Source organism: Orcinus orca, chromosome 14 (assembly GCF_937001465.1).
Source record: "Orcinus orca chromosome 14, mOrcOrc1.1, whole genome shotgun sequence".
Taxonomy (NCBI): Eukaryota; Metazoa; Chordata; class Mammalia; order Artiodactyla; family Delphinidae; genus Orcinus; species Orcinus orca.
The window spans coordinates 58334629-58347225 of NC_064572.1; the positions used below are offsets into that span (position 1 = coordinate 58334629).

The 12597-nt window shown below is 35.8% G+C and overlaps 1 protein-coding gene across 4 annotated transcripts in view; it reads left to right on the plus strand.

Annotated features, from left to right (window-relative positions):
* Positions 1-12597, plus strand: part of TBC1D12 (TBC1 domain family member 12) — a 123286-nt gene that overhangs the window by 92233 nt on the left and 18456 nt on the right. For all 4 annotated transcript variants that reach the window (XM_033425589.2, XM_033425587.2, XM_004268363.4 and 1 more), the window contains 4 exons: positions 5188-5303; positions 10487-10569; positions 10916-11033; positions 12246-12352. In XM_033425589.2, coding sequence (XP_033281480.1) covers positions 10545-10569; positions 10916-11033; positions 12246-12352 — 250 coding nt within the window. In that variant the 5' untranslated portion in view covers positions 5188-5303; positions 10487-10544. The remainder of the gene's footprint in view (positions 1-5187; positions 5304-10486; positions 10570-10915; positions 11034-12245; positions 12353-12597) is intronic.

The following is a 12597-nucleotide window of genomic DNA, read 5'->3' on the forward strand; positions in this document are numbered from 1 at the left end:
GCCACAACTAGTGAGCCCGCGTGCCACAACTACTGAAGCTGATGCGCCTAGAGCCCATGCTCTGCAACAAGAAGTCATAGCAGTGAGAAGCCCGCGCAGCACAACGAAGAGTAGCCCCCACTTGCTGCAACTAGAGAAAGCCTGTGCGCAGCAACGAAGACCCAATGCAGCCAAAAATAAATAAATAAAATAAATTTATTTTTAAAAATTATTTTTAAAAAAGTCACCTTCCAAACTAGTGTTGACTGAGATAGTTTCAGGGTAATGCACCTTCTCCAAATAGTGCTTTGCTGTTCAAATTAATAGAGAAAAAGCACCCATAAAATGAGATGTTGTTAAGCAAATGTGCTTTCTCTTTTCTAAGATATTATTTTGAGGAAAAACATCTTTTTCGTTTATGTGAATCCAGTATTTCTTTGCCTTGGAATTGTAAGTAATTTTTTCTACTTTATGCTTGTGGAGATGACAGCAATTGCCAACCATCTTTTGATCAGACTTAGAGTTAATTGCCTGTTTGACTCAAATTTTCTTACAGTAGCTAGAATAAATTATCCTACAGATATTTGCCAGCCTGCCCCTAGCGCTGGTTTCACCTTCTGTTCTAGTTACCCCAGTTAAAGTAAACATTCCATAGAACAATATTTTGAGTGGAAGATGAAGAATAAGTTAAATTAAAAAAAGAAACAGGCTTCATTACAATACCCCATAAAAATACATTCCCTAAGTTAAAAGAAAAACTAAATGCCTCTTAACCTTTGGTAGGTAGCTCCCAACAACTCATGAAAATAAGTCAGTTAAAACTGACCTTTGGAATTCCCTGGCGGTCCAGAGGTTAGTACTATGCGCTTTCACTGCCGAGGGCCTGGGTTCAATCTCTGGTTGGGAAACTAAGACCACACGTGCCGCGCGACATGGCCAAAAAATAAACCAACCAAACAACAACAACTGACCTTTGTTGGCAGGAAATGAGGTAGATCGATGTGATATTTTCAAACAGTGATTTGCTATAGCTAGCATTATTTACTGATTTTCTTGGACTATGATATTTCCAATTGCTTTTTAATATTGTAAAGTTTCTTTATAACTTATAAAATTATCAATTTTTTGTTCCTTATTAAACTTCTATGGAAGGAATATACAGGGGATTTTTATGACATGACCCACACGGATTTAAAGTGAAAATGACTTCAGGAATTTCTCCCATGAGATATTATTTGGTTGTATTTTTAAATGAAGTCTTATTATATATATCAACTACTTATCAATAACTTGAACACTATTTTCTCTCTCTATTGCCTTCGACTCATCTAAGAATTATGTGATTTTCCTCACCTATAGGGATAGGCCCTAATTAACTTTAACTCATTGATAAAGCTTATTTTTCAGGTCATTGTGATTGCGTGTTGAATGGGGTGTTTCCTGGGACCTTCCAGGAAGGATGCTTTCTTTGTATTTTGTGAGAGTTATTATTGGAAGAGCAACTAGAGGATCTTTGAAAGTTATGCTATGAGGATGTGACAACTGGCTTTGCTACAGTCATTTCTCTGAGCAGCAAGCCAACCTCCAGATGAAGCCCACACATGGAGGAGGGCATAGCTGAGAGAGTAGTAGAGAAGTGGAGTCTCTGATTGGTGCTGTGAGCCTCTTGGTCAAACAGAGACCACAATTAGCTAAATATATGGAATATTAGTCCTGTAGTCTGATACATTTGCCTAAATGTATTTGATATCACTTTGTGATAAATTTTGAAAATACTGATATTTAATATTTTACTACTTCTAATATAATTTGTAATTTTAATCATGTTAGAAGAGCACCTTAAGTTATTTGGCAAATATTTAAGTCATTAAAGATGTATGAATCTATCCTACTTTCAGATAAGTATGGATTGATATCATGTTTTAAGCTTTTAAAATAATTATTCTCTAGAAATTTAAAGCATTTTTATGCTAAGCATCTGTGATAGAAAATACTAGAATACAGCTTCTTTCCTCTCTCATGTGAAGAATATTTGAGTGACAATTCTGTATAAAGCTCATTTGTAAGGTAGATACATAAATAAATGATATTTTTGTACTTTTGTCTTGCCTTTCTTATTAAACGTGTACTTATTTAGTTAATTTTTAATAGAAGACTTTTCATTTTTTGTTCAGACTTTCAGTGGCTCTCCATTTTGTTCATCATGAATTCCAAATATTTTTGCCAGTGAAAGGCCCCATAATTTAGCCTGTACTTTATTTCTCATCCTTTTTTCATATTCAGTGAGATTAATGTGTTTCCCTAATCCATGCCTTCACTTGCTCCCCCTGGCATGTTCTTTCCAATCCTTTCTGTCTATGTAATTAATACCTATCATTTTTGCCCCAGTTCTGATCCCAACTCTTCAGTAAAATCTTTGTGAGTTATCCACCGTGACTATAAAATGATCTCTCTTACAAACAAGCTATTTTATTTCTTGCAAGAAAAGTCAAACAGTACTGAATAATTTAAAGTAAGACAAATGCACTTCATTTCTAGTCTAAGCCTCCAGAGGAAAACCCCTTATAGTTCAAATTCCTTAATATTTTTCTATGTAAACTTGAGCATATATGACTTATTTGGTTATCACTTCTTTTTTTTTTTTTGCGGTACGCGGGCCTCCCACTGCTGTGGCCTCTCCCGCTGTGGAGCACAGGCTCCGGACGCGCAGGCCCAGCGGCCATGGCTCACGGGCCCAGCCGCTCTGCAGCAATGTGGGATCCTCCCGGACCGGGGCACAAACCTGCATCCCCTGCATCGGCAGGCGGACTCTCAACCACTGTGCCACCAGGAAAGCCCAAGTACAGTTCTATAGGCTTAATCATATTTGTTTGATTCTTCTTTTGGCAAGAATGCTTCAAGAATGATGCTATGTACTTCATATTGCATCAGGAAACACATACTATGTGCTGGTCTTTTAAAATAATGTTTAGATGGATCAGTGATTGAGGTATTGTTAGCTCGATCTTCCCATTTTAAAGATCCCTATCAGCCTCTCACTGAATGATTTCATCTATCTCATTATTTTAAATTGTCATAGATGGTTACTTGACTGTCTGCTAATACATAGTAAGATAATAGATCATTAAAAGGCCAAGCTCTGGAGCCTACCCTGCCTGCAATTTATGACCTTTGGCAAGTGACTGCACATCTTTGTGCCTCAGTTTCCTCTACTGTGAGTTAGGTGCCTCACAAGGTTGTTTCAAGGATTAAATGTGTTAAGTGTTTAAAACAGTGCATGGTACATTGTGACAGTAAATGCTAGCTATTATTAATATATTGATTTAGAAGTTTTTTGGGGGGTGGGATGAATTGGGAGATTGGGATTGACATATATACACTAATATGTATAAAATAGATAACTAATAAGAACCTGTTGTATAAAAAAATAAATAAAATTCAAAAAGAAAAAGAAGTTTTATTTTGCTGTCTATGTGCTGGCATTTGTTTGCATGGAACATGCTTTATTGGATAGTATTCATCGCATTCTGTCTGGCAGTGAGACCTGGTCACATTGTAGGAAAACAAAGTGCTGTTTAAGTGATAACAAACCTCATATGTATTTAGCTTCTATGGTTTTTAATAAGAAAAACATTAGCGGGAACGGGGATTTGTTATACTTGAGTTTGTAATGAAGAAAAGAAACATTGATCATAATTACATGTATATCCTAGATATTAGGAAAGAAAATTTCGAAAGAGAAAAAGGAATGAGTGACCCCATGGCTTTTGACACTGAAAGGCTATGCAGTTCTTTGAAATGGGAATTAATAAAAATGAACATACACAGTTCTAAATAATTTGAGAAAGAAGTCTCTAAAAATCCAATGCAGTCATGCAAAGGAACTCTCAGATTAACAGCATAGATTTATTAGATGGAAAGGGAGATGTAAAACTAAAGACAGTTATAAAACAGTAGTACAAACCATTATAAACAGTGGCAGAACCATAAAGTAAGCTTGAAGTTTATAGAAAATGACTAAGACAACATAAACTTTTTAAATGTGATATCAATAAGATGAATCTTCAACAAGATTATCAGATTTTTAAGAGGGATGGAATCATCAGTTCATATTTTGCAACTGTCAGATTCGGTAGGGAGAAACAGTCTTTGAGTTAGAAGAGATAATAATAATAAAAGAATTATAGCCCATGGTAGGAAAGCTGCTAGTTAGTAAGTGAAACATTTGACCACTTCAAGTGCATTTAATTTTCTTCATTTAAATTAATGTCTTCTCTAGAAGCCAGTGGGCTCGCATATCTACTCATGAAATCACTGAGTAATCTTTGAGAATGTCATGGCAAATATATTTGTTATCTGGAGATGATCACACACTAGCTTGACTTTTTTTTTTTTTTAGAAAGGGGAAAATGTGGGTTCTGGAAATTACAAGCGATAATCTTGTTACTGATCTTTTGCAAATTTCTAGAAATAAATTTCAGCAGAAGCTTATGAACATTTATGAAAAATATGCTCAAATGTGGAAATTTAAATGTGTTCACCAAAAACATATCATGTTAAATTAACTTCACTTCTTTTAAGAGAATTATCAATTCAATTGAATGAGAAAAATACTGTAGTAATAATCTTTTAATTTTAGTGAAGTATTTGACAGTCTTTGGCTATATTTTTGGATAAGATATGTTGGCGAATTATTGTTTCAATTTAGAGTAAGTAGGTAGATTTATAGTAGTTAGATTCAGAGTAGGTTGAAATCAAAAACCGGTGTTTGATTAGAGGTTCAGTGTCACCCTTGAGAGAGATCTTCAGAGCATTACAGCAGGATTACCTATTTCTTGTGTCAACATTTCCATCATTGATCTTGGCTGAACGTTTAGAAAGTAGGCTTATCTGCTGTAGATTATTAAAAGCTGGACTTGGATAACTGATATCATAGAAAGTAAGCAGGAATATCTTTCTAAAACCTTACCTAATTTATATCTTCTCTTTGAACATACTTTCATACTTTACATATAATATAAATTCATAGTTTATATTGCTTCAGGGGGAGAAAAGTGACTTTTTTTGTCTACCTGATCTTTTTACCAAATTAATGTATGAATTGTATACCTTATTATAGCATAATATCTTTAATGATACAGATTTAATAATGCAAACTGCAAATTGGGAAAGTTAGTTGCTGCATATGTATATTTTTGTCTACTCTAGGAATATGAAGCACGAACAGGGAGAACCTGTAAACCACCACCTCAGTCTTCAAGACGAAAGAATTTTGAATTTGAGCCACTCTCTACCACTGCCCTGATTCTTGAGGATCGACCATCGTAAGTATTTTAGTGATCATCAGGCACACTGTTTGAATTTTAAACTTTAATTTTTCTTATTATTATTTCATTTAAAAGATACCAAGAAATTAGATAAAGAAATGGGTTTGTTAGGGAAAATTATTTTTAATCCCAGAGATGAATCCTAACACTAATAGGGAAAAATTGTTGATCTCCAAGCTTTATGCATATTTTCTAGAAATCTCTATGACCCAGTGTATGAAACATAAAATCTTGGCTTTTTATATCTGTTCCTATTTCAACCTTCCTCTGCCTTATCTTTTTTTTTTTAATTGAAAGATAGTTGATGTACAGTATTATGTTTCAGGGGAAAAAAAAGTGACTTTTTTGTCTACCTCATCTTTTTACCAAATTAATGTATGAATTGTATATATTCTGTATTATAGCATAATATCTTTAACGATACAGATTTAATAATACAAACTGAAAATTGGAAAAGTCGCTGCATAAGTATATTTTTGTCTACTTATACTACTACATAATTATTTGACATTTACATACATTGTGAAATGATCACAATAAATCTAGTAACCAACCCTCCCAATATAAAGTTATTGCAATATTATTGACCATATTCCTTATGCTGTTTATTACATCGTTGTGGCTTATTTATTATATAACTGAAGGTTTGTACTGCTTAATCCTTTTCACTTATTTTGCCAATACACTCCCCCGCCTTATCGTCACGTGATAGAGCAGTTATTTTTCTTTTCTTGACATTTAATATGCACTTATGATGTATTTGTCCTTTTTGCCTTTTTCTTTTTTTTTTTTTTTTTTTTTTTTTTTGCGGTACGCGGGCCTCTCACTGCTGTGGCCTCTCCCGTTGCGGAGCACAGGCTCCAGATGCACAGGCTCAGCGACCATGGCTCACGGGCCCAGCTACTCCGCGGCATGTGGGATCTTCCCGGACCGGGGCAGGAACCCGTGTCCCCTGCATCGGCAGCGGACTCTCAACCACTGCGCCACCAGGGAAGCCCTGTCATTTTTGCCTTTTATGCCATGCAACTACTGACTGTCAACCAGTTGGTTTACTGTTATTAAGAATATATTCTTTTTAAAAATATTTATTTATTTAGCTACGTCGGGCCTTAGTTGCGGCACGTGTGATCTTTTGTCGCAGTACGCAGGTTCTTCATTGTGGCATGCAAGCTCCAGAGAGCACGGGCTTGGTAGTTGCAGTACGCGGGCTCTCTAGTTGTGGTGCACGGGCTTACTTGCCCTGTGGCATGTGGAATCTTAATTCCCTGACCAGGGATCGAACCTGTATCCCCTGCATTGGAAGGTGGATTCTTTTATATATATATATATATATATATATATATATATATACATATATATATATATATATATATATTTTTTTTTTTTTTTGGCTGCATCGGGTCTTTGTTGCTGCGTGCCAGCTTTCTCTAGTTGAGGCGAGCCGGGGCTGCTCTTCATTGTGGTGTGCGGGTTTCTCATTGCAGTGGCTTCTCTTGTTGCGGAGTATGGGCTCTAGGCACGGGAGCTTGAATAGTTGTGGCACACAGGCTTAGTTGCTCCGCAGTCTGTGGGATCTTCCCAGACCAGGGATCGAACCCGTGTCCCCTGCGTTGGCAGGCAGATTCTTAACCACTGCGCCACCAGGGAAGTTCCTGGAAGGCGGATTCTTTACCACTGGACCACCAGGGACGTCCCTCACCTACATAATCCTTTAAGAGTAAGGCTTTTTCCTTTCTTTCATGTCTTTGTTGACTTCTTCAGCCTTCAGTGAATTCTTTTACTTTCTGAATGCTTTTAAGACTTTCCTTTATGTGATTTTCATAAATTAGATTATGGTTGCTTTGGTATGGTTTTCTCATGTTCCATCTGTTTGGGGTCATTGAGCTTAATGTGTCTGTGCATTTATAGTTTTGCTTCGATTTTGGAAAAATTTTAGCCTTCGTTTCTTCAACAGTTTTTTGTTCTGCCCTCCCTCCTTTCTTCTGAGATGTCCATTAAACGTGTTACTTGATATTTTTCCATGTCCCATAGCTCATTTGTGTTTTTGGGGGGGGAATTCTTTCTCTCTATTTCATTTTGTATAGTTTTATATTATTATATCTTAAAGTTCACTTATATTTTTTTCTTCTGCAGTATGTAATTTGCTGTCAGTCCCATCTTTGGAATTTATCATTTTAGAAATTTTCATCTGTAGACATTTGATTTGGATCTTGAGTTTCTCTTATCATGCTCCTGCTTTCTTCTACCTTCTTGAGTATATTTATAGCAGCAGTTTTATCGTCCTTGATTTATAATCCTGTTGTCTGACATTTCTGCTGATTGATTTTTTTTCTCATTATGGTTTGTATTTTCCTGTTTCTTTGCATCCCTTGTAATTTTTATTGGATACCAGCTATTGTATTTTTACATGGTTGGATATTGGACTTTCTTTTATTCCTTTAAATATTTTTTTGGTTTGGTATGCAATTAAGTTATTTGGAATTGGTTTGATCCTTTTGATATAAGCATTGTTAGGGTGCTTCCAGAACAGCCTTTAGTTTAGGGCTAATTTATCCTTACTACGGAGGCAATACCCTAAGGACTCTATCTGATACCCTGTCTATTAGGAGGTCTTTCTACTTTGACGGGTCAGTCCAGTGTGATTTTGAGATTGTTCTGCCTATTTCTTGTGTTTCTTTCCCTGGCCACCATAGTTTAATTACACACGTGCATAGGTCAGTGTTCAGGCAAAGCCTCTGCAGCTCCCTTCTCTCTGGTACTCTGTTATGCAAATTCTGGCTGTCCTGGGCTCCCCAACTTCAAACTCTATTTCCTCAACTCAGCAAGACTGGTGGGCTCTGTTTTGGCACTCTCTCCTACCACTGAGACCTGGAAACAGGCTGTTAGGTCAGGCATTTGCAGGGTTTCCTTGTTTATTTCCTTTCTCATAAGGACCACTGTCTTGTGCTGCCTGTTGTCCAATTATCTTTAAAACTGTTGTTTAATATATTTAACTCATTTTTCTAATTAATTAAGACAAGAGGATAAACCTGATCTCTCTTATTCCATTATGGCCTGAAACAGACATCCTAACCTTTATTCCTCCCTGCTACAACATACCTGAGGAATCTAACTCCAGAAGAGAAGAAGTAGAATGTATAATTTGAAAGTTTGTCACATACCTTTTCCACCTAGCCTGTTGAAAATAATTAAAAAATCTAATTCCAAAAACTGGACCTTATTATGACATATTTGGATATGGTAATATTCAAATGTGTTTCTTCTTGCATAGTCATGTATCTAAATCACTGCCTCTGTGATTTAGTTTATAAACCAAAATATGGTATATGCAAGTAACTGATTATCAAATTTTTATTCAGAATGGTATCTTAAATCTCTAGTAAAGTGGAAAGCATTTTGTTATAAAAATATACCTGCACTTACATTATGATCTAGGAATTCTGCTCTTAGGTATTTACCAAGAGAAATGAATGCAGATAGCCACACTTGAAATGAATATTTATAGTAGTTTTTATTCATAGTAGCACCTAACTGGAAACAATCTAAATGTCCATCCACATAGATAAATGGAACATTATTCACCAATTAAAAGGAATACATTACTAATACACAGAACAGCGTGGATGAATATCAAAAATATGCTGAGCCATAAAAAGAAACGAAATTGAGTTATTTGTACTGAGGTGGATGGACCTAGACTCTGTCATACAGAGTGAAGTAAGTTAGAAAGAGAAAAACAAATACCATATGCTAACACGTATATATGGAATCTGAAAAAAAAAAAAAAAGTCATGAAGAACCTAGGGTCAAGACAGGAATAAAGATGCAGACCTACTAGAGAATGGACTTAAGGACACGGGGAGGGGGAAGGGTAAGCTGGGACAAAGTGAGAGAGTGGTAGAGTGTATATATGGACATATATACACTACCAAATGTAAAATAGATAGCTAGTGGGAAGCAGTTGCATAGCACAGGGAGATCAACTCGGTGCTTTGTGACCAGCTAGAAGGGTGGGATAAGGAGGGTGGGAGGGAGGGAGACGCAAGAGGGAAGAGATATGGGGATATATGTATATGTATAACTGATTTGCTTTGTTATAAAGCAGAAACTAACATACCATTGTAAAGCAATTATACTCCAATAAAAACGTAAAACTATATATGTGTGTGTGTGTGTGTGTGTGTGTGTGTGTGTATGCTGAGCAAAAGAAGCCAGGCACAAAAGAATCTATACAAAATTCTTTAAAGGCAAGTGACTAATCTGTATTGATAGAAATCAGATATGTGATTGCTTAAGGTAGGAGGTAGGTAAGTATTAAGTGTAAAGGGGTCAAAAAGAAATTTTCTGGAATGATAGCAACATTCTATATCTTGATTGGTCTGTTGTTTGCACAGGTATATAAATTTGTCAAAACTCAACAAACAGTACTCTTAAAACATGTTTGTCCGTTTTGTTGTGTGAAATTATACCTCAAAAAAGTTGACTAGGGATTTCCCTGGTGGTCCAGTGGTTAAGACTCCACACTCCCAATGCAGGGGCCCTGGGTTCGATCCCTGGGCAGGGAAATAGATCCCTCAGGCTGCAACTAAGACCTGACCCAGCCAAATAAATAAATAAATATTTAAAAAAAAAAAAAGTTGACTTAAAAAAAAAAAAACTATAGTAAGCGGGTTTAACAAATAACCTAGGATTATTGGCTAAAATTGGACATGTTTAAATGATATATAAACAAATATATATGATATATAAATTTATATACACACAAATGTATAACAAATATTAGCAACCTGGATTCTGATTCTTTTCTAAGATGCAGAGTTCTTTTCAACCTTATACTTTCTTTCTTTTTTTTTTTTTGCGGTACTTGGGCCTCTCACTGTTGTGGCCTCTCCTGTTGCGGAGCACAGGCTCCGGACGCGCAGGCTCAGCGGCCATGGCTCACAGGCCCAGCCTCTCCGCGGCATGTGGGATCTTCCCGGACCGGGGCACGAACCCGTGTCCCCTGCATCGGCAGGTGGACTCTCAACCACTGCGCCACCAGGGAAGCCCTTTATACTTTCTTAATGTATGAAATGTGAAGGTTGGGTTAGAAATTCTTTGTATCCAGCTATAAAAAGAAAAGAAGTCAATAAACTTAAGTTAGTCTTTTAAAAGTTGACGTAAAATTTGTTTTTCCTCAGAAATCTTCCTGCCAAATCTGTGGAAGAAGCTTTACGTCACCGACAAGAATATGATGAGATGGTGGCTGAGGCTAAAAAACGAGGTATAAAATTTAACTCCAATTGGTATATTTAATTTATTGGTATCAAAAGGAAATGAATTTCAGTAGGATGGAACATGATGAAATTGACCAAGCCTGTCTTTAAGATGATGCTGATTTCTTATTTTTCTAACTAAATTTGTTCTTAAAGAGAAATAAAATGTTATTCTAGAATCACAGTTTTTCTGTAAGTACTTTTACAAAACTATTATGAGGAGAAAGGCAGCAGACTATCTATGAGAGACTCTGTAATTGTGTCATAAACCTGGGACTACTAGTATCTTAATTTATAAATGAAGATATTATTCATGAATCTATTCCTGAAATAATTTTTACTTGTTTAAAACAGAAATTAAAGAAGCACATAAAAGAAAAAAAATAATGAAAGAACGATTTAAACAGGAAGAAAACATTGCAAGTGCAATGGTAATTTGGATCAATGAAATACTACCCAATTGGGAAGTAATGTAAGTAAGCAGACTTTTCCTGAATTTCAGTCTGTCTCCAAAGGTCTCGTTTCCAATTTTGTATTTTTATGACTTCCAGCATGTATCTTATGTTTTAGCTAAATTATACTATTAACCAATGTTTGAAAACTTTCATGCTTATCTCTGTGCTTTGCTTTTGTATATCCCTGTCTCTAATGCCTACTTCCCTTACTGACCACCCTCTGTGCCTGTCAGAATTTTACCTATCATTTGAGTCCCATCTGAAATGTTAGTTGATCCATGAAACTTCTAATTTCCTCAGTTACCATATTTTCTTAATTCTAACATAACATCTATTACAAGATGCACTATTGATGTAATAGCAGGTTTTTTGGCAAAGAAAATGTTAAATGTGTACCTTCATTGTAATATGCATTTATTAAATGTTAACTATTAAAGTGGCTTCTAATATGCTTCTCTCATAATCAAGATAGTAAGATATATATGATCTTTCCCTTCTGTGATGTCTCATTATACTTGGAGACTAATACACTTCTTGCCTTACTTTGCCTTTTATTTTTTGACAGTATTTTTACACATACCTTATTTTTCCTCTAGACTGGACGGTAGGAGATGTCTTCTGCAATGCCTAGTGTAGGATGTGCATTGGGAATTTGTTGAATATTGTCACAGTGTGACAGATACTATATTAGGCTCCTTATACAAGTAATCACATTTGATTCTTATAACCTTTACTCCCATTTATCTTATAGGGAAGCTCAAAGTCAGAGAGGTTAAGTGATTCGCCCAGGGTTGTACAATTAATGGTTAACCAGATTTGAACTCAAGTCTATCTGATTTTAAAGCGCACACTTCTTTCAGTAGACTGTGCTGCCTCTCAAAGACTAGGGCTTTACCCATAGTAAATATGTTGTGATTTTGTTTTTGGTACTGAATTGGCAATGCGTTTTTATGTTCCTTTTATCTTCTTTTTTCATAATTGTCCCCATATTTCTGATTCTCTCATTGTATCCTTAGTATAAGTGGCAGTTGTAGAAGCCAGTTCCCTTTAAATTACTATATATTTTTTGGCTTTTTTTGCCTACATACATGAACCCAAGAAAAGAGTGCATCACATACTTAACTCTGTGTTCTGTAGTCACTTGGTCATAGACTAGATAAACCATCATGCAACTAGTGTTTTTGGTATAAAAAGTAACTTTCTCCTTTTTTCTCCCCCTTTAATTCTAGGCGTAGTACAAGAAGAGTTCGAGAATTGTGGTGGCAGGGATTGCCCCCTAGTGTCCGTGGGAAAGTTTGGAGTCTAGCTGTAGGAAATGAACTAAATATCACTCCTGGTTTGTATTCTATATTCAGTTACTCCCACACATGCAAACAGCCATCTTCAGCGTTCCAAAGCAGATTAGTAGATTGGTCATTTGAAAAGGCCATATATGGCCATATACCATATGTGTCATTTTAAGAGCATGCTTCATTCCCTACCCCCTTCTAAAACCTGGTAAGATTTAATAAGTAATTTACTATATTTCATATTATATAAATAAGGTTTGTGGGTTTTCCTTTAGTTTACAACTGTCAATAA